Source organism: Archocentrus centrarchus, chromosome 14 (assembly GCF_007364275.1).
Source record: "Archocentrus centrarchus isolate MPI-CPG fArcCen1 chromosome 14, fArcCen1, whole genome shotgun sequence".
Lineage (NCBI taxonomy): Eukaryota > Metazoa > Chordata > Actinopteri > Cichliformes > Cichlidae > Archocentrus > Archocentrus centrarchus.
Genome location: NC_044359.1, coordinates 7,452,563 through 7,479,287, shown reverse-complemented (window position 1 = coordinate 7,479,287; position 26,725 = coordinate 7,452,563). Strand labels below are relative to the sequence as shown.

The 26,725-nt window shown below is 39.4% G+C and overlaps 1 protein-coding gene across 1 annotated transcript in view; it reads right to left on the bottom strand.

Moving 5' to 3' along the window:
* Positions 1 to 3,990: 3,990 nt before the first annotated feature.
* Positions 3,991 to 26,725, bottom strand: part of LOC115791951 (polypeptide N-acetylgalactosaminyltransferase 10-like) — a 104,547-nt gene continuing 81,812 nt past the window's right edge. The window contains exons 3-5 of the mRNA XM_030746259.1: positions 13,005 to 13,107; positions 8,360 to 8,498; positions 3,991 to 4,195 (exon numbers count right to left, since the gene is read on the bottom strand). Coding sequence (XP_030602119.1) covers positions 3,991 to 4,195; positions 8,360 to 8,498; positions 13,005 to 13,107 — 447 coding nt within the window. The remainder of the gene's footprint in view (positions 4,196 to 8,359; positions 8,499 to 13,004; positions 13,108 to 26,725) is intronic.

The window sequence follows — 26,725 nt, the reverse complement described above, 5'->3', positions numbered from 1 at the left end:
CTAATTTGGTACTATTTGGTGAATGAAAATTAGGTCCCATTGTCTTTCATTTCAATGTTTAACACAGAGGAAGTCATCATAAAGCTAAAAAAAAACAAACTATTACAATATGTTAAATGCGCCTACTGTATGTGTTTATTGTTAAGCCATGCTTGTGCTGACTGTATTAAACTGGGTAGAAACCCTGAAAGTAGATAGACCTAATTTTTGCTAGGTATTGGCAAAAGTCATTTCATTTTTGTTTTTTAGTTAAAATTAGATCTTTGTTTTCATCATTATTTTTAATTGTGTATTAATCCTAAAATTATCACTTGTTAGGCAACAAGCAGACAGAGCTGAACTGTTTTATTCCTCATTTAGATTAAATTTGGCAACATAGAAACAAGTTGAGCATCCTCTGTTCCCACTCAGCAATATTCAAAATTGACCATTTGTGTGTTGTTATAGTCTATGACCCAACCAAAGTGTGTTGTTAAGGATTTCAGCGTCATTTTAGCCTTGCTCAGCAGTTCTTTTTGAATTTTACCAACCTTGGTATTAACCATAATTAAGTCCAAGGCAATAAATGACAAATGAATATCTAAATTGAATATCAAATTGGTAAATAAAAAAAAAAAAAGTGCCAGAAACTGAACACTGAATACAAGATAGGGCCTCAGAGAGTTTGCTTTATTAGTTGCCTCCAGGTGGTTTGCATCTAAATATCCTATTACACATTTCTGAGATCTGGGACATAGTTAAACCTCTTTAATCTGTATTACATTCCAGGCCCTGGCACACCCCCACAGTTCTTTCTTTTTGTTTTTTTGGCTGGGGTCTGTGATGTGAACAGACATCACACACCCCAGATTTGGATTTTATTACTAAAAACATTGGATAACTTGCTTCTTGCTTATATACTTTTTATGTTTTTATTAATTTATATTGTTTGTTTGTTTGTTTTGCAGGCATTGTTTTAGGAAGCCCTTTTTATGTGCTGTGTTTACACCATTAATCCTCAACAATAATCAGTCGACAACTACAATATTGCATACAAATTACAAAAAACAATTATACCACACCAGGCATGAATATCATTGATTCATCCCCCGTCTTTTTTTCATTGTTATAGAGAATTATTTCTCAGCTTCATAAAATTAATGTGTGAACCAGAAATAATAAATACCCTGTAGGTCTGAACCACACTTACTTCACACCAAATCACTTTTCCTCTAGTCTTCTATAATGCACTCTTGTCCATGGTTTAAAGCTGGGCATTGATTTATGTGTGCACAGAATCTGTCCAGAATCATTCTCTTCAACATTGTAGCGCTACTCACCAGACCAGACCCGACTGAAGTTCATTTTGTCCTCGTGCCTCTTGAGCATTAATTACTGCCAAACTCATGTCTTATCAAATGACAGTGGTGGTTAGAGGGAACGTCAAAGCAGGCGGTCTGTAGAGGTTAAACACCTTCCTTGTGGCTGTGTAATGTTTTCCCATCAATCCTGATGACATGGGAGCTCAGACCCATCCTAGGTTTCAAGCTTTTTTCTTCACAAAACTGAACAGTGTTTTGCTTCCCACCCATCAGAGTGTGTGAGGGTAGAGAGAATAAGATCAGATGCACTTAAGGCCTGAGCTATCCTCTTATTTATTCATTCATTCCTTACTTCCTTTACCTAAAGTTTACTTCATTGGTTTGTTATCAGTTTTTAAGTAAATTACCAAAGAAGGGCCTCTAAGAGGAAATCAGATGTTTAAGTAGTCTTTTAACGTTCTGCTCTACCAAAGAACAAAACCTTATGTAAAATTGTCTTTTTTTTTTCTAAATAGCTATGCCACAACAAAACACTGATATGATTGTTTATTGTTTTGCAGTAGCTAAATATATTTTGGAGGTCAAATGCACCACAGACTAGTCCATTTCAGTAAAATGGGCTAGCCTGCCACATAATTTTTCACTTTGATTTTTGGAGTGTCTTTAATTCAGCCCGCTGTGGGTTGATAATTTTCATTTCCATCAAACAATATGGCATCCTTTTATGCTTAGCACATTATTAAGTCTGTATCACTATGGATATCCAGCATGATTTTTCTTCCCATTGAGATCTTGTGTTTTCAAAGTGTTCCTTTAAATTTTTTTTGAGCAGCATATTTAAGCCTGGATATATCCTTTTGACCCTGTGTTGATTAGAGAAAATCCAAAATAAATTCAAACTTGTGCACCCAATTCTCATTTTTTTAAAGTTATTTAATCTGTATGCTGTACAGAAGAAATGGTTATTGATCTATTGATAGATTTATATACAGTAGAGAGTTTACAGTTGTACTGTACACTGACTAGCCAAACCAGAGAAAAACATGGAGCCTCGACAGAGGAACTTGTGTAGTTTCTTGTGGGTAGCTTGACCCGAACGTGGAGAGGTTCCATTTTTTTTTAAATGCTCAGCTGCTCTGGCCTTTTTAGGCCTTTTTAGGTTACATGGCAACTATGCAGTTATGCAATCACAAATTTTGTTTGAAAAAACATGTTTCTACCAAATTGAAATTAGGACTACTGGCGACTTTGAATGGTTCTAATTATGCACCATCTTTTGAAAAAATCAAGGCCTTAAAAACTAGTTAACATTTAATTCACCTATGCAAATATTTGAGCACAACACTTTTGATGGAACTGACTAAAGTGTCCAGCAATATAAACAATTAAATCGTTATTGTTTCCACCCCACTTGGCAGCAGCAGTAGGAGGGTTTAGACTTGGAGCTGTGATGGGTGGTAACCTTTAAATGACTCTAAGGCAGTGGAACATCTCATTACCGTGGAGACGAGAGGTAAACACATCCTTCAACGACGGACCGTGACAAAGAGCGCTAATTAACAAGGAGTTAAACACTTTAAGAGGCCTGATTAAGGGAGAGTGAGAGAAAAAGCAACACACTGAAATGTGCACACACACATAAACCTATGCAATGATAGATGGGATATAGTTGCTGCAAATAGCTCTTGAGGACAGTCAAAGCCAATGTATACTGTACATTATACAGCATCTTTATGTTTGTTTGTAGTTTTTTTTTTTTGGCCACAGCAGCTTTATTTGTAATGAAGAGATACGGGGGAAGACATGCGGGCAAATTGGCAAGAGGCCGGCACTCGAACCTGCGCCGCCCGCACTGCAATGTGGCATTTGCACCAGCTTCACCACTGAGCCACCCGGGCGCCCATATGTTTGTTTGTAGTTGACGGTTCCACGCTTATTATAATATTTCATTAGGGATCTGCACTATTCATTGTTTAATGGGAACTGTGTCAGTGCCCAGCTGCAGCAGACTTGTGGCAAGCTAGCTTTGTCTTGCACATTTTGTGCTGGACCTCATTTTCTTTATATTTTTAAGAACATTTTAAGGTTGTAGTGATATTTGGCTTTGCATGTTTATTGTATTTGTACAGTAGCATTGTACAGTAGCATGCACAGCCACACTCAGAACTGATTACTGCCAGATCTGTTGAATCAAGAAATCCCTTAAATAGAACCTGTGTGACAAAGTGAAGTAGGCTAAATATCTCAAAAAGCAACACATTGTGCTACAAACTAAAGCAATTCAAGAAGAGACAAGAAACAAAGTCACTGAGATCTGTTGTGATCTATTATGGTTAGAAAGCCATTTCTAAGGCTTTGGGACTCCAGCAAACCAGCAAAACTCATAGTGGTAAAAAGCACTCCATTTGCCATTCATTGTCAGTCACTTGATCGCAGTTCTTCCTGCTAATGGTAGCACAACCAGTTATTAGATTTTAGGGGCCAGTTACTTTTTCTCATAGTGCCTGGTAGGTTTGGTTAACTTTTTTCACTTTATAAATGAAATCATCATTTAAATGTTTATTTGACTAATATTAAAATTAGTTTGATCTGAAATATGCAAGTGGGAAAAATATGAAAAGAAAAACTAATGAAAGGGCAAATACTTTTTCATAGCACAGAATATCTGTCTTTTAAACTTCAGTTGTGTCTATAAACTTTGACAGTTTTGAGAAGCTCTCACTGTACCTTTGTCGCTGAAGTCATCGACCAATATGATCTCTGTGATGAGTTGCGGAGGAGATCGGTTGAGCACACTGTGAACAGTCCTTAGCAGAGATGACCAGCCCTCATTATGGAAAGGGATGATAATACTGGTGTTGGGAAGCTTTTCTGCATACAGCTTCTGTCTACAACTACACAAACACACAAAACATAAATAAATGTAGCACATCTGAAAATAGGTAACAGATGGTATATTCAAGAAAGGACAATAGCATCTTGTTCATATCCTTCAAGCAGCCATGAACCATTCTTTTTCTTTTTTTTTGCACACTCATCTTTTCAGCACCTTTAAGGTTGCAAAGGACATGTATAAATTCAGCAGTCAAATGGATGTGTTTGGGCATGGTGAGCAGACAGCAGCTCTACTCATTTCACTGCAATCCAGGTGCAATCTTCTCCAAAAGCTCAATTCAATTCACTTTCTATCATCGGCTATTACAGAGACAATTGTATTTGCTTGCCTCTTACTGGAAAGAAGAAAATAAATAATAAGAGAAAACAATTTCTAGGACTACTTTCCATTTCATATATACATATAGAGTTGGGTCAGAAGTTTACATACAATCATCATCATCATGAATGCCATGGTATTTAGGGGCTTTTAATGATTTATTTGAACTGTTCTAACAAATATCTGATCTCAATGGGAGGGGGGGGTTAATTCATGCTGGATATCTATAATGATATGGACTGGGTAATGCGTTACAAACGAAAGCATGCTACATCATCCAATGGAAGGGCTGAGCGCTGAATTCAAATTCACTCCCAAAATCAAAGTAAAAAAATGATGTGGCAAGCTATCCCATTTTGCCAAAATTTTATTGCATCAATTCAAAATGGCACTCAGTAGTTTGTAGGGCCTGCAAAGGCAGTTTGCCAGGGCCAGGTTTGCACAAGAACATTTTCAGATAAAAACTGTAAAGTTTTGTAGCGTTTTGGCCTGTCGCTTAGTCCAAAACGCATTTTGAGTCCCTGAAATGGCACAATTTGAAAAAAAGTTCCAGAGTGGAGCCTTTTCAAAATGCTCCATCTCCATGTAAATGGCTAAAATGCTATTTTTTGAAAACGGTACTGGCACATGCACGCTATGGTTGTGACTCCTATACACACACTGCCAACTTGTGGCCTGGCATGAGAACTACATTGTTTTCAATGTCTCTTGTGAATCTGTGTGAATGTCGACTGTTTTGAAAACGCTCCTGTCTGAATGCGTTACTTTTCGCTAACGGAAACAGAAAAGCAATCCAGTTTCCACTGGATTGTTTTTATTTAAATGGGGCATAGGAGAGCTGGGCATGGCTGTAGAAAGACTGGTATCTGCTACTTTGTGCAAGGAAGAACAGGATAAGCACTGCCAGAGCCCTACAAAATGACCTCCAGCAGGCCACGGGTGTGAATGTCTCTGACCAAACAATCAGAAACACACTTTATGCGGGTGACCTGAGGGCCCAACGTCCTCTAGTGCCCGGCATTGTGGAGCCCGATTGGCATTTGCCATATAATACCAGAATTGACAGGTCCACCACTGGTACCCTGTGAGTTTCACGTTGTCAGGCATGTACACAAGCACGTGGGGGCCATACAAACTACTGAGTACTATTTTGAGTTGCTGCAGACTAGTCCATTTCAGTAAAATGGGCTAGCCTGCCACATAATTTTTCACTTTGATTTTTGGAGTGTCTTTAATTCAGCCCGCTGTGGGTTGATAATTTTCATTTCCATCAAACAATATGGCATCCTTTTATGCTTAGCACATTATCGAGTCTGTATCACTATGGATATCCATATCCAGCATGATTTTTCTTCCCATTGAGATCTTGTGTTTTCAAAGTGTTCCTTTTAAAAAAATTTTAAGCAGCATATTTAAGCCTGGATATATCCTTTTGACCCTGTGTTAATTAGAGAAAATCCAAAATAAATTTAAACTTGTGCACCCAATTCTCATTTTTTTAAAGTTATTTAATCTGTATGCTGTACAATCCTTTCACCCTGGAAAATGAACAGTTCATTAAAATCCCCATGTAAACTAATGTGTTTAGTACAGATTGTCTTCAGCTGTGTTGCTTCATAAATATAAAGTAATTGATGGCAACATATGCTTGAAAAAACATCTTTTTCAGTGAACACCTGATAGAACTAATAGCAAATTATATAAAATCACATGAGAGCAATCATGTTGTTGGCTGAAGTTGCAGTAAATCTTCATCAATATAAGTATTCGAAGAAAAAACTTAACTCTTCATTGAAAAGCCTAAAAAAAATTCACATTTGTTTAACTGACAAATGATGCTGTAAATAACACTTCCGTCAAACACTTGCAGTGTTATTTGGCTATTTTGTATGCTGTTATATTTTAAAGGTTCATTTAACAGGGTTTAGTCTGGGGAAAAAAGGAAACAAGAGCTCTAATGTCACATCATGTGAAATTATCTCAGGAGCTTTGTCATCAAAGCAATGGTTCCACCCTTAATTCAGGGCTACTTAATAAAGGTTGTATATTAGTTTTCATCATGTACTTTTACAGGGCATGCTACTAAATACAGAGTTAATGTCAGTAATGCCACTTGGGTTACAAAGCATGTTCTTCATGCTTCATGGACAGTTGAACTTACAGCAGTTATCAGCTGGCAACGTGGGCTCTGATGATGGGTTGCAGCTACCATCTTATGCATTAGCATCACAGCAAGAGGCAGGACCCCTGCAGAGGTGCTAATCATAGGAGGACAGTTATATTCCTGCTCTGATGGTCTAGTGTGTAGTGAACTGTGTCAGTCGATCAGTGTCTGTGTTGAACATCAGCCTGCGTGTTATTCATTCAAATAAGAACACTGGGAGACAGGCAGGCTGAGTGATCGACAGGCAGCTGGCCGACGAATCTTAACACACTTTGTCCAATTCCACAAGGGGATGGAGCGAGTGTGTGCAGCAATTAAATCTTTTGAGCGTGCAGAAATCGAATGTGTCAGTCACAGGTCTGGGACTAGGTGCCTCTTGGGCACTGTCAACATGCCACTCACTAAGAGGCAAATGCTGCTTGCAGGGCAGTCCAGGTGGAGGTGAGGGTTGGGCGCAGGTGTGTCTGTTTGATTGGTCACAGAAGAGTGATCAGTGATGGCAGCCAGTGAGAGCAACACCAGTCATCAACACCATTCCTTCATTTAAGATATTACCTGCTAATAATTCAATTACAGCCACACTAAACCAAGACTCTGATTACACCAGCTGTCACATAAACACTTGATGTTTTTTTACCCTTCCTAAATCTAAACACACCTCAAACATAGTGGCATCAGATAGGTCCATGACTCATCCTCACTCTGAATGTATATCCACACCAGCTGGATTATGAACTACAGTGCAGATCTGCATAAGAAATTTGCTATCCGTGCTGGAATGTTTTTGAGATGTTGGATTCACATTTAGTACCTAGCAGCAAAGACAAGCCAATTCACGAGACGTGGAAGGTCAAGGAAGGAATTGCTTCTACAAACACTAAAAGAAAGAAAGAGTCCTTCTGGAAACTGGCATAAAAGGAAGCTTTCAAAGCTGCTTTCCACATGGAGGAGGATGGAGGGTCAAATGTCAGTGGAAAGTTCTACTCAGGCAAAAGCAAAGCTGTGATTAAAGGCCTCTCACAATGCCAGTCAGTGATTGAAGGGAGCACACAGTTCATGGGAGTCTGGACAGGTTCTCGTTTCTTTCCCTCTCTCTCTCTTTTTTTATTCCCCTTTTTTTCTGGTGCACCAAAGCCCCAGAAGTAATCCCTGACAACCAAACATGCTCCCTATGACCTGCTGTTCAGGAGAAGATGAATTGATTCTTTGGAGTTTATTAAATAGGTCAAAATGTTGGCTTTTTATAAACACACCAGATCATACAATCAGTGCACTGGCATTTGTCGTATCTAATCCTAGACATGCATGTCAATGCCACATAATCACTTGCAGGGTCTTCTTCGGCTTGAAAGTATTCTGAAAGTTCAGGAAAACCACCTTATTACTTTCAAAATTGTTCATTTTCAAAAGCATAATTGTAGATTTAGTGGTAAAGGCCCAAAAGTTGAGTAATGAGGGCACATGTTGATTTATCACCGTGAACAATTCAATTCTAAAATATTGCTTGCTTTTCCTTATTTTCAGAACATAGTCTAAAAGAAAATGGAATATTAAATGGAAAAATGAGATTAGAATAGAGGATGACTACATTAGAAATTCAGAGTATTCAATATAAACTCAATACATAAGATAAGGTCTCTGACACACCACCACACACACGCACACACACACACCACTCACTTTTCATGGCGGATGTCTGGGAGGGAGCGGTTGAGAGAGATCCGGTTGCTGACATAAATGTTGAAGCCGTTTTCCCTGTAGGCTTGGTCGACTCTGTCATTTTCTGTCAGAGGAAATGGTTTCCCCTGTTCACCATTACCTATCAAACACAGGCGCATAGGTCAATCAATAAATAACATTTTTAAAAAATATTTAAAAATCCAGTTAAAACATTTGAAGCTCCAAAAAGCACCAACGCTGTAAAACATGGAAGACTGGTCTAGCTCAAAACCTTGTGATCAACTAGTGGCCTACTCAACAATTAGTACTCATCTCTTAAGTGATACCTTTTAAAATTGCAAAAAGGCTAAAAGTTAAGTTATTTTTTAAAAATTCCCTGTGCAGTTGTCCAACTTCCTTTGTTTAAACTAACTTTTTGTTTCAAGTAGAGATTAAAAATCAGTTTTATTTGTAATCTATCTTTTCTTTAACAATTTGTAAAGTAGTTAAAATTTGCACTGAATTCTAAATTTGATGGGGATCAATATTAAAAGATGAGGAGGGGAGTCAGATGTTTCCAATCCATGCCAAGTATTTGGCAGCTGCATTTTGGTGCAATTTAAAACAATAATTTGCTATAACAACTAAATACAGAATTACAGTAGTCAAAATGTGAATAAATGGCATGCATAATCATCACCACCTTAGCCTGAAACACATTAAACCCAGGCTTAGAAATGTTTTGAATGAGAAAAAAAAAATTACAAACATTATGGAGTGTATTTCTTTGTCTCCATACTGGGGACCAGACTCTCAGAACTACCACAATTAATCTGTAGAAAATGATCTGCCAGCCAGTATTTAATTGTATTTGTCAGTTATGTAAAATAGAGGTACGATATAAGGAAATACACAGTATAACTGACTGTCATTGACATGGCGATGATAAGGTTTACCTATAAATCATCTTATTATGTGCCCAGGCATAATATATGCAAAGCAAACAAGACAGAGAATGTGAGCACAAAAGTCAGACAGCACAGCCTGACATCATATCCTATTCAGCAAAGATCTGCTGAGCTTCAACAGTATCTACATTCAGATTTTATCTTTAAATTTATGAAGAATGTTTTGTGCATTTAGATCTGCTTTGTCATATTTTTTATTATAGAAGGATATTCCTTAAAGATTTGTATTAGGTTATATATCTGTATTGTTTCTATGTGCCGAAAGAAACACAAGCAGGTCAAAGGTTAGATTAAAGGTGTGACTATCATTGAGCATCCACTTTATAAACATACTGATGATGCAGTTTGGTTTCTAATAATATGAGAGAAGAGAAGACTCTAAATGGCCTTGATTGCATTAAACTTTATAGATGCTCCTTTTAAAATGTTGAAATGCTATTGGTTTATCTATATGAGATGCAAGGCAATACAAATGCAACCAAATTTTACAGCTAAATGTGATTAAAAATATAATCACACAGAGAAAAAATTAATATTAAGAAAATACTTTTAGCTAAAGTTGCTTAGAGAACAAGGAGCCAGTCTGGATTGACACGCTGGCTTGGCTTGACTGACTTGCTTCAATTCAACAACCATTTAAATTCAATTAAATGCTGAAAATCTGCATACCCATTGTTCTTTTGTTTCTTTCCAAAATAATTAGTGGCTAATTATTGTTATTTATGATGTTAGCAATGTGGTCAATTATCATTCTATTCTGCAAGCAGAAGTAAGGGAAGGAGCACATAGCAGAGATTTATTCAGTATTAATTTGGGTCTGCAAGGAAAAATGTCACTCTAACTTGTTGAATCATTTCCAAATTTCAACATTCGCTCCTCATGTTTCATTGTTGTTTCATTTAAAGAATTACCCAGATATGGGTATATAATATATTATATTTCCTCTCAGTGTACGTTTTTCCTCACAGTATAGTCTTCAGTTCAAAGATAGTATTTAGTTGCAGAGTTAAGGTGGAAAAAGCTGGAAAAAATATGAACTTTCAGTTGATCAACTAATCAGTTAATTGACCGGTGGTTTAGACTGTGAGACAGCATTACAGTGTTTGTGCATTAACTGCTTAATACATACATAATCCATACATTCACCACGCAGTTCAGATATTTGACATGTACACATAAGCATGTCTCTAATTGGCTGCTAATAACCCTTATTGATGCACAAACATTGTGACGATTGAGCTCATTTCAGAAGTGCATCAAATTACACTGAGCTGCTTGTTTCATTAGCCACTTATCAATGCCCTCCATGAAAATATACACACAGACGCATGCATGGAGGCTCTATAGTCAGACAAGAGCAACAAATTAAACTGAACTGCCTTGTTCCATTAGGCAGAAATGATCTGTCTATATTCCTGAAGGTAACAACTGTGGAAAATAACTCCCAACTTTAATGGCTCATTTCAGAGATAAACTCTCTTCTGCCTAATGCCGTACTTTTCCTGACATAGCAGACATGTTGGAAAGATCATTAAAATTGGGATTTCTAGCCTTCCCCCGGCAAATATGAACCATAAAACAATTAATTTTTTTATATTTTGGGGGGAGGGGGTTCCATCAGATTTCTTTTTTATAATTTTCAGTATTCTTTTCATTACACTCTCTAAATTGATCACTAAAAAGGAGCAAAAATAAGAAAAAGATAGAAAAAATGGAAATGCATTATCCTGTTTTAATATGCCAAGAATGGCTTTATTTAGTTGCCAATTTACATACAAGGAACAATTGTGATTTACCTAATCAACCAATTTTGCTCCTAACATGAGGCATTCTGCATTGCCTCTGAATTATTCTGCACTATATTTCTTCAGATTTATTGCTAAAACAGAGAGTGAGTGACTTGAATACAACACTGCCAAGCATGTTCATGAAAAACACTCTGAAGGTTTTTCTGTTGCATAAGAAGCTCTGCAGTAATATGTCCTCTATAACTCTGCACTTATACAGATTTTTGAGAATTTCTTCTTCAAAAGTAGGCATTCATGGGTTTTTCTGATGTTACTTGCTAAGAAATGCATATGAATAGTTTCCAAGGATTTGCACCACATGCAATGCATAGTTTTAATCACATAAGCAAAGAACTTTTGGTCACTGTAGGATCCCCCTTTGGGGTATAGAAGGCCAAAGGAGTTTACTATCTCTGGGTCACAAGTCACGGGAAGGTGGAGAAAGAGATGCAGATCTCATGCTGGTCCACTATAGTGATGTGAGAGTTGAGCTGGAAGGCAAAGCTTTTGTTTTGTAAGTAAATCTACATTTCAAGCATCTATAGTCATGAGCTATGGGTAATGGCCAAAAGAATGAGATCTAGGATCTCAAGTTTCCTCTTTAGGGTAGTTAGGCAAAGCCTTAGAGATGGAGTGACGAGTTCAGACACCAGAGGGGAGCTTTGGGTAAAGATGGTTCAGCCTGAACCAACAAATGAATCTAATCAGGATGTTTCCTGAGCACCTTCCTGTGAAGGTTTTCTGAAGGCTGAGAGGAAATCTAAGGTAGACCAAGAACACACAGGAGGGGTTATTTATCTCATCTAGCCTGAGAGCATCTCAGCATCCCCCAGGAGGAACTGAAAAACACTGATAGGAAGAACAATGCCTGGGAACCTTTCTTAGCCTGCCAATGTACCACTTCAGACCTGACTTTGCATAGGCTGAATAAACAACCTGATATAATATTATATATTTTTTTTTAAATAAAAAAGTTGAAGGACAGTATGTCTATAGGCCAACCAGCTCAATGAAATCACACACACTCCCATATTTCTCTTCTTGTCCATATTATACATCCAATTGTACCGTTATGTCATGCTTTGCTTTAAAATGTGAAAGTACAAAGATTTTCAATTCATCAATGCTTCAGAATCTATATGCATTTTCTCAGCATTAGAACCTTTAGCTTATCGTTAATGACGTGTCTGAACTTTAAGCGCGTGGATTAGATGTTTATTAACTACATGCATCTCGGGTGTTAGCATCTTCCTTTACATTTGTTTTTATTATCAATCCTGTTTTCTCCAAGCTGTGGAAGTGCATCGCTCTCTATTGAGAAAATTAATAACTCATTTAGAGCTTTAACCAGGGGTGCCTGAAAAAGCCTTTATAACTTTGAATTTTTCTAATTTTGCGATATGCTTTTCTATGTGCTAGTTTTTTGTTTATTTAAAAAAAAAACCTCAAACAATTGAGTTTTTTCCTCAGTAACTATGGTGTAATCATTTTTTTAAGTCTCAGACCTGTTGGTAGTCTTTCTAAAATTCTGTTCCTTTCCCATTGGGGTTTCTCATAATACCATGGAAAAGCCGACTAAGTCTGTTATGTTTGCATTAGAAAAAAAGAAAGAAAGATAGATGAGCTATGTTAGATAAGCTACTCAAGGTCTCACACAGAATCTATGCTTATTGTCCAAGATTAAGTGTGTTTAATTATGAATTCAGAACAGTATTTGTAGCATTGATTCACAATGGTTCTTAGAGTGAGTGAGAAATCCACTTGGAGGGAATTAAGAGAAGGAGAAAAAAAAAAAAAAAGACAGCACAACAGTGGTGCTTTAGTGTGTATGTGTGTGTTCTTGTGCTAAAACAGAGCAGATGTTCAGAGTCCAGAACAAAACTGCAGCATCAGCAAAAACTTTGTACGTACCAATGCGTGCAGCATCTCTCTTCATTGCCTCATAGTCGTGCCAGTCTATCCGCCGCACACCATCGAGTCCCACCTGAGTGACCTTACGCAGCTGGTTCAACCACTGCAGAGAAAACAGAAACGCTTTTAAGACATCTTTCACATCTTTTCAGGTGGTCTTATAGTATAGATGTCAAGTTTTATGACACACAAAGGGCTACAAATTTGGCTCACACAAAACCCCTCACCTCACTCAGTTACAGAAGTACTCCAAATGACAATCATTTATGAAAGCTTGCTGAAGTACAGTGCTGTGGTCAGTGATCAGAAAAGACCAGAACTATGAGCTGTCTTGAGATGTTTCTATAGAAAACCAAAAGCTTTAAATAGAGACTCATTTCAAGTGACATTAGAAGATACAGAAAGGACGTTACTAAGTGATGCCAAAAACTGCTTAAATACAATATACATTTTTTTTTAACAGGATACATATTTGGTAAAGAAAACAGACTTTCTATCTCTGCAGTCTTCCTCTTGGCTTTCCTTCCTAAAGCATGCTGCTGATAGCTGGGATTTCACAAAAAAGGGGAAAAAATATCTGCTTTTTATCTGTATTACAGAGAAAATGACATTCAGTTTCACTGTCATCACACACACACCCACACACACACACACACACACACACACTCATCACCATAAGCTATTATTCTCTACACAGAATTAAAATGCAAAAGCAGCCATTTACAAAATTCTCCCCGCTTTAGAAATGACTTCTCAGTGTCTCGAGATATTATGGGATCACAGCACAATGATTAATCAATTAGCTCTGTGGGAGGATGCAATTAGTGAAATGTTGTTAATACAAATGACAAGTCTGACTACATAGAGTATTATTAACCAGTCTGTTAGCTGATGCCATAGTACAGTTAAGAAAAAAAAAAAAAAACATAATGATGAGTCTACAGCTGGTCTCTTTTTTTCTGTTTGCTTCTATTCTGTTCGCTGTTGAAACAAACAGCCAAGCCAATCAGCCAATATGCTCTATTTCAGTGAGTATATTTTAACAATTTATCCTAAAATGTAATAAAGTATGTTTTTACATGTGCTGTGAATCAAGATTCACAAAGTACGAGTAAAAAGTATATAATCAGTGTAATTTGAATTGTGGAAGGACCAATCTTTGCGAAAGCTCATGTGATTACAAAGATCATCAATAAACAGTGAATGCCAGAGTAAGACTGCTAGAAAAAAATGATGGTTACCAAAATTATTATGATTCATGCTCTTGGTCCTGGGAACCTGATTAGGAGATAAGCTTGGCCGGCTATGACTCAGGAGAAAAATCGGGTCGTGTACTAATTGAAAGGCCAGTGCTTTGAGTCCTGGCTTCTCCTGCCTGCATGTCAAAGTGTCCTTGGGCAAGGTACTGAATACTAATAACCGTCCTCAATGTGTTGTTGGCATGTGATAGAATTTGTGTGTTTGTGTGTATGTATGAATTTGTGTGTGAATAAAACTTGTATTGTCCAGCACATTGATTGGTTGATTAGATTAGAAACGTACTGCATAAAAACTGTTTATTTATCATTTACTGTTGCTGAAGACCTGCACTTTGTGTCAATGACAGGTGGAAAAACCTCTGGGTAGGTTTCCAAGTTAAATTTTCTCAGCTTTTCTTTTTTTTTCCCTGGGCATCAATTAAGGCTGTTTTCTCAAAGCCAGTTGCATGAATCATTCACCCACAAAGTGTCCTTTGGTGGCCAAGCTAGACACATCAGGTTATGGCATTAATGACAGGTGTCTGTCTCTTCCAACTTGTCAGTTTTCAAAGCACAAACATTAATAACTAGTGACTAGTCTCAACTTTGTGTCAAGTGGGAGAGAAGAATACTGTTGCCACATGACGGTCTGTGAAATACACTAGACGGTGTCCTATCCAACCAGAGCCATTAGTGACCAACTATCAGCTACAAGATGATGGGTTGCAAATTCCTCTATATACACGCTTAACAACTGAACTCTTAAGTCTTAAAATGAAATTCACTGGAATGCCAAATTACTGAATGAAAGGTAGTTCAATTTAAAGCAATAGCTCAGCCATTTTATAATGCTTTTACAATAATAATAAAGTATAGTTTTTTAGGGATGCTGTCAGAGAAGTATTCATTTTTGACAGACCTACATCTTGGTGTCGTTCTCACTATGGTATATGTTACAGAGCAGAGTGGTGTTTTCAGTAGCTTAATCTGTATTGCTCAATTAGATTATGACTTATTTCATTGTGTAATCTTCATGTGCTTTATCCAAAACACACTCTCTGCTGAATCACTTGCAAATTAAATTCACAGTATTCACTTAATGTGTTTTAAGGGGTTCACTTACTCAGCATAGCTCTTAGCTTAGCTTTTAGCCGAGTGACTAACAGCATGGATGCTTTGAATGGTTTGAATCATATTTATCTAACAGACTCAAGTGTGTTCAATGAGTCTTCTTCATACACTGAGGTTAATTATGGAGTTCCACAGGGTTCTGTACTAGGACCAATTCCATTTACACTATTTATGCATCCCTTGGGCAGTATTATGAAAAGGCATTGTATCATTGTTATGCAGATGATACCCAGCTTTATCTATCCATAAAGCCAGATGACACACATCAGTTAGTTAAATTGCAGGAATCTCTTAAAGACATGAAGGCTGGATGACCTCTAATTCCATGCTTCTAAATTTGGGAAAACTGAAGTTGTTGTTCTCAACCCTACAAACTTTAGAAACATTGTGTCTAACCAGATACTTACTCTGGATGGCATTACCTTGGCCTCCAAGCTCCAAGTATTTTTTGACCAGGATATGTCCTTCAGTGCACATATTAAGCAAATATGTAGGACTGCTTTTTTGCATTTGCGCAATATTTATAAAATTAGAAAGATCCTGTCTCAGTGTGATGCTGAAACGTTAATTCATGCATTTATTTCTTCTAGGCTGGACTATTTTTGGAATTTTTTTCTTCAACCTTAGATTTGGGGTGGCAATGTGAACTCACCTATTAAAAATAGAAGCATTTTGGATTTACACCTTAGACACAGTCCCCAGTGGACCCCATGAAGAATTCGATTTGAGATCCTTTCTATAATTTTTTTCAATTTCTCCTTCTCTTAGTAAGACAAGGCAAGGGGGAAGAGGGAGGCAGGACAACAGGTCAGGGGGGAGATTTCATTATGCCCACACTCCGAGATTGGGTACCAAGCCCCAGTTATAACAACTAATATGCTGAATACCAGAGCAGCTGACCTGAAAGATAAGATCATGGCTAAAAAGGAAAATTGGACCCCTCGACGCCAACTACCAAGACTACGTGAAGTACCCTCTGAAACTCTACTAGAAGATGCGAATGCAGCACTACAGACAATCCCTATCAGTTCATGTATACCATGCCAACAGTGATACTTGAGATGCTTGGCTATAAGATGAACAGCCACAATGGACGGCGAGAGGCTAAGATCAAAGCAGTACGAAGGGAAGTTAGCCAATTATCTAATTATCAATTAGCAGAAAGGTATGATGAAGAAAGGGGTGCTTAAGAACAGGCTGTCCATATGTGAGGCCTTAGAGACTGCCAAGCAAAGACTCGCAGTACTCTCAGTGGCAGGGGAACAATACGAGAACAGCACCCCCACCAAGGCTAGAGATGGAGCAATATTGGAAGAGCATATGGGAGAAGGATACAACACACAACACCAATGCTCAGTGGCTAGTAGATCTAAGAGCAGATCACAGCAACCTCCCTGAACAGGATCCAGTAACCATCACAGTGGCAAACATCCAGGAAAGAGTGTCACATATGAAGAGCTGGACAGCACCAGGCCCTGACATGATTCACACCTACTGGCTAAAGAAGCTAACTCCACTCCACAAGTGCCTGGCAGCACAAATGAACCAGCTGTTAGAAGCGAAGACACACCCAGAACGGCTGACTGAAGGCCGGACGGTCCTGATCCCCAAGGACCCCCAGAAGGGACCAGTCCCATCCAACTACCGGCCCATAACCTGCCTCAGTGGTTGAGAATAACAGAGCTAAGATCCTGTGGGACTTCCAGATGCAGACAGACAAACTTGTGATGGCTAACCAACCAGACATAGCAGTGGTGGACACACAAAAGAAGAAGGCTGTAGTGAATGATGTTGCAATACCAAGTGACAGCAACATCAAGAAGAAGGAATATGAGAAGCTTGATAAATACCAAGGGCTCAGAGAGGAGCTGGAAAGGATGTGGAAGATAAAGGTAACAGTGGTCCCCGTGGTAATTGGAACACTCAGGGCAGTGACCCCCAAACTGGGAGAGTGGCTCCAGCAGACTCCTGGAAGGACATCTGAGATGTCTGTCCAGAAGAGCACAGTCCTGGGAACAGCTAAGATACCGCGCAGGACCCTCAAGCTCCCAGGTCTCTGGTTTTGTATTAAATTTATACTTACGACTCAGGAGCTTTTTGCTGGTGTGCGGACTTCTTTTTCCTTTCTCTTGAACAGCATGTCTTTTGTCATCTCCCTCCTCTCACCTCCAACCAGTCACGGGAGATGACTGCCCCTCCCTGAGCTTATTTCTCCTGGAGGTTTCTTCTTGTTAAAAGGGAATTTTTCCTGCCCACTGTCTCAAGTGCTTGCTCATAGGGGATCATTTCGACTGTTGTGTTTTCCTTGTAATTACTGTATGGTCTTTACCTTACAATATAAAACTCCTTAACATAACTGTTTGTTGTGATTTGCCACTTTATAAATGAAACTGTATTGAATTGAATTACTACCTATTAATATCTGTTACCTTAGGGTTTTTTTGTTTGTTTGTTTGTTTGTTTTTATTATTGAGGGTGTAGTTTGCAGCACTGTTGTGTCAGACTACACATTATGAGGTGTTACCAACCCATCTGCAATTTGAGAGAAGATGAAGTAATTTTTGAAGAATGGCCAAACAGATCTCTGTGAATTGTATTTTGTCTTAAAATGCCCATAAATACTTGTGTGATGAAAATATAGGTCCAAATCATGATGCAAATAAAGATGTTCTTAGCTATGGCTGTGTCTGGGACAAGCCTTGTGGCTTCACCGCAAAAAAAAATCAGCATCCTGATTGTTTAGCAGCACCTGGTTTTGACATAAATGGTAGCCCTTCATTCTGATTGACGGTTTTAGAAAAGTGGTCAATAATGGATGATCTGTGCAAAGAGGTTATTGAACTAAAGACACCATCACTACCTTCCAGCAAGCTGACGTGAATGACGGACCACATCACAGAGATTTATTCAGCATTGATTTGAGTCTGCCAGCAAAAACCTCACTTTTAGTTATCTAATTGTCTCACAACTCCATCCTTATTCCTCCTTTTTGGTTCATATTTCCTCTCAGTGTGTCGTGCCAGGACCTGACATGCAGTTAAAGTCCATCTGTGTGTTTCCCACTGAAAGGAAGCGACACTGTGCTGCCCCATTTCCTTTTGATTAAAATTTCAGCACACGTCGGCGTGATATTCCACTGGGGCTTTCTGCTCTAACAAGACCTTGAAAAACAAGACAAGGAGAATGAGAAACTTTTGTAATCTGAGCCTCTGTGAGAATCTTGGTGTGACTTTGCTTAGGTGTTATTTTGTGTGTTTATGTGGTGTGCCTGGGCTGAGACTGAGAAAAACAGGAAAAGCGAAAAAATGTGGGTGAGAAGCTGATAGAGATAAGCAAAATGCTAGAGAAAAGGGGCAGAAATACAAAAAAAAAACCTGAAAGTCTACTTGTTCTAACTCCATCCCTTCCCCTCTCTTCCTCTTTCTCACACCTGCACTCACACACCCAAGAAGCAGATGTAGAGGACCTCACAAATAAACAGCTGAGGGAATTTAAATCCCAGAAAAGCTGTCGTAATCACTCAACACTATTATGCAGGAAATGGAACTGGACACCACATTAACCCAGCTTTCTAGTGAAATATCCATTGCCTTCCCACAATTCAACTGAATTTGGTTCAATTTGAATTTACCATGATTCTGCACATGACAATGCACCCACCCACCCAGCTGCAAATAGCAGACTGTCATCAGGACCAGATATTCTTGCATGAGTTGCTGAAGACAAACCACAAAGTTAAAAGAATATACCTTTAGAAGTGAACTGCACTAAAGTAAATTCCCGTTGATAATTTATAAAGTAAATTCATCCCAAAATCAGAGTATTTTCTCCCCTCTGGCCTGTGGTCCTGTGTATCTATTTAGACTGATTTGAATGGCATGGATGGCACCAGATCACACTTCCCATGTGGTGCTCAAAGCATCAATTCAGCACCGATGTTTTTGAAGAAATCATAGCCAGGTCATTGTAATATTTTGGAACTGTTTATTATTGATTTCTAATTGGTTTTACTGTTGATTTCATGCTTTGCGTTTTGATGTTTGTTGAGTTTGGTTTTCCTGTTTAGCTTTTATTTTCATCCTAGTATGTTAAGCTTTATTTCATGTTGCACCATTTGACTTCTGATTTGTGTATTATATTGATCATTCCTCTTTTGATTTTATTGGTGTTCCAGTGTTGTAGTTTTGATTTATGTTTCATTGGGTTTCAGCCCCTGTTTTGAGTTTACCCCCCCCCACCCCCACCCCCGTGTGTTAGTGAGTGTTATCCTGCCTTTGTTTTAATTTTACTCTAAAGTCTTTTTGTTCTGTGTTTGGTATCATTTCCAGTTTGGCTGTTTTACAGTGAATACTGTTTCTTTCATTTATCATGTTAGTTTTACTTCCTGGCTGTCCTTGATTCTTTGATTGTTTTCACCTGTTTAATTACTTTCATTCTCATTCCTCACCTGTTAATCATCCCAAATCAGTTATCGGAGTATCTGTACTCTTGTTTCCCCTTTGTCACAATCAGTTAATATCTCCTGATGTTCACTTTTTTTTTATTAACCTAAATAAAGTCTTCTGTTGTTTCTGTATCTTGCGTTTGAGTTCTGTCATCTCCACCCATTGTGACAGCTTACTCTACTCTTTTTTTTTCTTTTTTCTTCCTACTGTCTGCTGTATATCTGGTAATCAAAGGGAGCATGCAGCTACTGAGCATTACCGCTCAGCAAAGAGGGTAGCCATTATTGTTTACATTCTCATTGCATGCTCATTGCCTCTGGCTCTCTGGGGCTTTTGCCCTTTGGCCATGGGAGCTCCATCTAGGGTCTCCCTCCTCCTCCTCTGGGGTGTGCGTGCGGATGTCATCGAGATGTCTGGTCGCAGGTCTCCTGACCTCCAGGTGGGCTGTGGATGGTCCTGGTCCCCTGGGTCTTTCCCTGTTTACCTCTAGATCCCGGGGACATGGTTGCAGCTTCTCACCCTCATTATTGAGTACGTTTCATGACACACACACACACGCACATTAAAACATAACACAGCACGATTGTGTGTGTGTGTGTATATGTGCATGTATGTATATATGTATACCTAGGTCTGTCCCCTTATTTGTTCTGTTTTCTTCCCTCCTTTCTCTCTCTCTCTGTCTCTCTCTCTCGTCTACTTCTCACTCTTTCCTTCCTGCCTGTCAGACCTGGCAGTCGTATTCTGTGGACAATAATCAAAATGACTGAATAAATAAAAGAAACAACAAACATTAACAAGGGTAGCCTATAGAGAACTTATAGAGCTCTTCTTGTAAAAGCAAATATGTTTGGTACAACAATGCATTTGGATCATGATTCCATTTGCGAAAACTACCAAACAGGACAAGCTTAAAAAAAGAAAAAATACTGCTTTCATGAAATCACTGAAATCATGAAATCACCGCTACAGTCTCCTGTACAGCCCCAGTCAGTGAGTCCACAGATTCCTATGCCAGCAAGCCCCAGTGCCCAGAGCCTCCTAAGAAGTTCCATCTTTGTCATCAGCCTCCCACCAAGCTTCCAGCGGATCTCTGACTTTGTCGTCGCCAGCCACCAGCCAAGCCTATGTAGGGTTCTTATCTACTTTGTCGCCGGCCAGCTACTCTGGAGGGTCTTTGCCACCTCCACTGCTGGCTGCCAGTGTGGCTTCTGGAGAAATCCCATCATCCTGCTTTGCCCAGGTCAACATCCTAACTGCTCCTCTGCTTGCCCCCCTAATCGATACTTCAACTGCTCCTTTGCTTTTCCCTGTGGCTGGGTCAACCCCATCAACTCTCTTCCCTTCTCCTTCAGTTTTCTTGCTCCCTGTTTTTTGTTTGTGTGTTTGGTTGGTTGGTTTTAGCTTTGATTGCTAGTGGAGGTTCAGTTTTGTTATTTTCATATTCACATTGTTATTTTAAGTTCATTCATGTTCTGATATTTACTAGCCTAGCTTCCTTAGACCCTTCTTGTTTCTTGTTGTCAAGTCCCCAACACTGGGTTAGATATTCCCCTGTTGAGTCACTTCCTGTTTTAGTTTGTAGTTCTGTGTTGTGCATTTGGTTTTACATGCTTTGTGTCTTTATCCTTAACCCTAAAACACTAAGCATGTCTTCCGTATTTCTAATATCCCGTATCAACGTACATCAATGTATTTCAAATACCCCGCCGTTCGTAGACTTCTGGCAACAATTACCACAATATCCCAATGTTGGGTGTGCAGCGCAATTTCTCAGCTTTCAGAAACCGTTTGAATTTTTCCGATCGGACAAACAGCTGCATAATTACGGTAATGCAATGTATGTTTGATCAGGCATCTCAGCGGTGATACGCTCACTGTTAAAGGCTGGTAACAGGTGTGTCACGGTGACTGTGCAGTGTTAAAGGATTAATTAATGTCATCTGTGTATGTTTCAGGCAGTGGTTAGCACTGTTGCCTCACAGCAACAAGGTCTGGTTTCGAATCCACCTTGGCAAGGGCCCTTCTGTGTGGAGTTTTCCCCATGTTTGTGTGGGTTTTCTCCATGTACTCTGGTTTCCTCCCACAGTCCAAAGACATGCACTTAGTGGGGTTAGGTTACTTGGTGATTCTAAATTGCCAATAGGTGTGAATGTAAGTGTGAATGGTTGTCTGTCTCTCTGTGTTAGCCCTGCCACAGCTGGGCTAGTCTCCAGTTGTGGCAGGGCTAACAGGGGCTGGACAAGTGGATGGATGGATGGATGGATGGATGGATGGATGGATGGATGGATGGATGGATGGATGGATGGATGGATGGATGGATGGATGGATGGATGGATGGATTTGTATGTTTTCCCAGCTCTTCCCTGATTAGCCATCAGTATGTGTGTGTAGGTATTTAAACCCTGTCTCTCATGCTCTCATGCATTAGATTGTAAGTTTGTCATCTTTGTGAGTTCCTTGATGATTTGTGGATTTTGTTTCCTTTGTTTCTGGATCAACAGATTTTTATGAACTTTTAAAATCAGCCCTAATTAAAGGATTGTCTTTTGTTTCCCATTAAAAATCCAGAGTTTAGCTCAGAGAGTGTATAAAGTATCTCTAATTTTGGAAAAAGAAAATAACTACTTGTTTTGTCACCTAGCTATTACAGCATGAGTGAACAATTTTCAAAAGCTAAAAATCACAAATTTTAATAGAGTTAAAATACTTGCCATTAATGTTGTATTAATGATCTATTAAACCTCAAACAATGAAATCCCTCTTCACTAAAGCCAGACAGTTTCTGAGCTCCATTCAAGCCAAGGTCCAAAAAGGCTGCAAAGCCATGTTTTATATCTTTATTTTCATTACAACACAACATCCAGCATTTCAGTCGTAACATACAGAAATCAAGTAAACCTGACCAACAACTCTATGTCTCACAGTGTCTCACCTGCTGCTAAGTCACTAAATACAACCCACAGAGTTGTCTGACCTTTGCTTGCCCACGCCAACAGTTGAAAAAGATTCAGTTCAACTGACAAGGCAGGTGAGATTGAATTTGAAATAACAGAGTGACTCTACACTGCTGGGCACCTGTATTTTGTAGTATCAAACACATCGACTGTAGCCATCTCATAAAAGCTTGTATAAGTAGCTCTGTTCAAAAAGAAAAACAGTACACAGAGTTGTCTTTATTCGTCTCTTTGAGTTTTCTCTGCCTCCCTGCTGTGTGTACGCTGCTACTGTTTCTAATGGCTATTATCACAGAAATGAGCTTTCACATTGGCACAAATACACTTCTGCACCTTCTATAACATAATTATTCAAGGTGCAGCATAAATTAGCTATTTAAGCCATTGAACGCATGTGTTACTGGTATCCAATGGTCAATCACTAAGACCAAGAGGTAACAGTTATGGTACATGCTATGTATTTAGCAATAGAAATATATTGTTCAGTAGAACTATTTTTTGTTTTAGATAAAACAACACCAAGTGTGGTGTATGTGCGCATTGATCTTCCTGTGTTCTTCTGCAAATGTCTAATAAAATAAGTCACGATCCACTGAAGGTTTCTTTGTGTCTAAATAGTTACGTCATAAGGAAGGACATAACAAATTGGCAACGAGATTAAAACAGATCCCCGATGTGCATGGGACGACAGAGAGGGGGAAATCCTTGTGAAAGTGACAAACAAGACAAGAAAAAGTAAAAAGCTAACCCTCCGTGTGAATGCTAACACACCTGCTAGCAAACTGCATAGACAGCGTGAGTAACATCTATTCTTCAGTGAAGTGATGACACTGATAAAGACACAGAGGAAATGTCGGGAGGTGTTGGACAAATGGACATTTTTGATAACGGCACAGAGGACTGGACAACATATGTAGAGCAAGTGGAAAAATACTGTTTGGCTAATAAAGTAGAGGATGAGAGGAAAGTTTCTGTGTTACTGAGTGTGATGGGAGCAAAAACGTATAACTTGTTGTGCAGCCTCATCACACCAGCCAAGGAGATAACGGAGGTGCTTCAAAAACATTTCCAACCAAAATCACTGGTCATACCTGAGCGATTTTGATTCCATAAACAAAATCAGCTAAAAACTGAGTCCACATTGGAGTACATCGCAGAGATCTGGTGGCTGTTGGACCACTGTCAGTTCAGGGAGGGGCTGTCAGACGCACTGAGAGACGATTTCGTTTGCGGGCTGCACAACAAAAGCACACAGAAACGACTCCTCACAGAGGAGGTTTCAGTGAACCCAGTCCTCCACATAGATCAGTACCCACTTCCACGAATAGAAGACATATCCACAGCAGTGGCAGGTGGCAAACACTTTTCAAAAATCGACCTTGCACAAGCTTATCTTCAGATGGAAGTAGAAGACAGATCCAGGAGACATCTAGTGATAAACACTCATAAAGGCCTATATCAGTACAACAGACTGGTCTTTGATGTCACCAGTGCCCCAGCAGTATGGCAACATGCTATGGACTAGATTCTTTAGGGCATCCCAGAATACAATGTTTTCTGGATGACATAATCATCACAGGTGTTGATGAGGAGACTCATTTGGCTAACCTGGCAGCAGTCCTGGCCAGGCTAGAAAAACATGGGCTGAGAGCAAACAAAAACAAATGTGAGTTCTTCCAGGATTCCATTAAATATTGTGGACATAAGAGCGACAGACATGGACTCCACAAAACCAAAGACAAGGTTGAAGCAGTCCTGAAGGTGCCAGAACCTAAAAATGTGCATCAGCTACGCTCATTCTTGGGCTTAATTAATTATATCACAAGTTTCTACCGAACCTGTCAACAGATCTGCACCCCCTGAACTCACTGCTGCAACAAAATGTCAAATGTAAATGGACAAAAGACTGTGAAGAGGCATTTAATGGTGCTAAGCAGCTCATTACATCAGAGGAGGTGCTGACACACTTCGATCCAAACCTACCCCTTCGCCTTGTCTGTGACTCCTCTCCATATGGCATCGGTGTTGTGTTATCTCACAAAATGCCTGATGGATTGGAACGACCAATTGCTTTTGCCTCAAGGTCCGTAAATGCAGCAGAGCGAAACTATGCACAGATCGACAGAGAAGCGCTCAGTGTAATGTGGGGAGTGAGGAAGTTTAATCAGTATTTATATGGAAGACACTTAACCCTTATGACAGACCACCAACCGCTGGTGTCCATCTTTAACCCTCAGAAAAGCATTCCAACCATGTCTGCAGCATGTTTGCAGCAGTGGGCCTTGTTCCTTTGTGCACATCATTGAACTTAAAGGGACAATACTACATGGAAATGCAGATGGCATTTCACACCTTCCAAAAATGCAAACCACTGAAGAAACCACTGATCAGCAACTGTGTTTCACATTGCACAGATGGAACCCCTGCCTGTCACTAGTGCTCCGGTGAAAAGAGAAACAAGCCGAGACACAATCTTGTCCAAAGTGTATGATTTTACTGTGATTGGCTGGCCATCCTCCAGTGACACTCAATTCTCTGCTTACTCTAGCCACAAAGAACAACTTTCTGTTTGCCAAGGATGTGTCATGTGGGGAACCTGTGTCATCCTTCCACCCAAACTATGTATAAGGGTACTAGACTTACTACACGATGGACATCTGGGTGTTGTTAAGATAAAAAGTCTTGCTAGGAGCTATGTTTGGTGGCCAGACATAGACTGTGAAATAGAGAACATGGCTAAATCCTGCACTGGTTGCCAGCAGACACCGCGCCGATGTCAACCAGCTCTGGTACACACGTGGGAGTGGCCATCCACTCTGTGGCAACGCATCCATATAGAGTATGCTGGACCATTTATGGACCAAATGTTCCTGACTGTGGTTGATGCTCACTCAAAGCAACAGCTGCCAGCATAATCAGCACCCTTCAATCACTCTGCATGCATTGATCTGCCGCAACAGCTTGTAAGTGACAATGGCCATCAGTTTACTGGAGAGTTCCAGTGTTTTCTTAAGAACAACAGTGTACGACATATCACTTCAGCTCCTCATCATCCGGCAACAAACGGACAAGCTGAATGGTTCATCCAGTCCTTCAAGAGGTCAATGAAAGCCCCTGCAGCAGAAAATCGACAACTTCTTATTGGCTTACAGGAACACCGCTGATGCAACTACTGGACACACACCTGCAATGCTTTTCATGGGATGAAATCTGAGATCACCTTTGGATCTGTTAAAACCAGCCATCTGCAAGGATGTCCAGGACAAACAGTCTCCTTGGTTGAAACAACAAGGAACAAAACCAGATCATTTGACACTGGACAAAAAGTTTGTGCCAGAGACTTCAGAGGCCCAAGTCAGAAATGGCAGTCTGGCATGATTCTGTCACAGACCGGACCTCTGACATACAACATACATATTGGAGACCACTTAGTCTGGTGTCAACATGTTGATCAGATTGTAGATGCAGAAACCCACATGGTTCCAGAGCAACCTGAGAGCACATCTACATCTCAAGATTCAGAAGAGTTTATCTTCGCTACACCGAGGTCAAGCTTTAGGCGAAACCACCAATGCTCAAACAGATGAACTTTCCACACAGAGTACTATGGACTCTAGTCATACAGGCAGATATTACCCTAAGGGAAATCACACAGCACCCCATCAGAAACTGAATTTATAGATTTCCAGTTCATTTTATAAGGAAACAGTTAGTAAACTACCTGCCTCTGTGATGTAGATCTCTGAGTAGGTGTCATATTTCTGTTAAATTATCTGGAGTAAATTTATTGGGTTACAGTATCTCCCAGAATATATTTTGGTGCTTGATGTTAATTGTGGTTAATCAAAGCTGGATGGGAGAAACTGTTATGTATTTAGCAATAGAAATACATTGTTCAGTGGCACTATTTTATGTTTTAGAAGGAACAACACCAAGTGTGGTGTATGTGC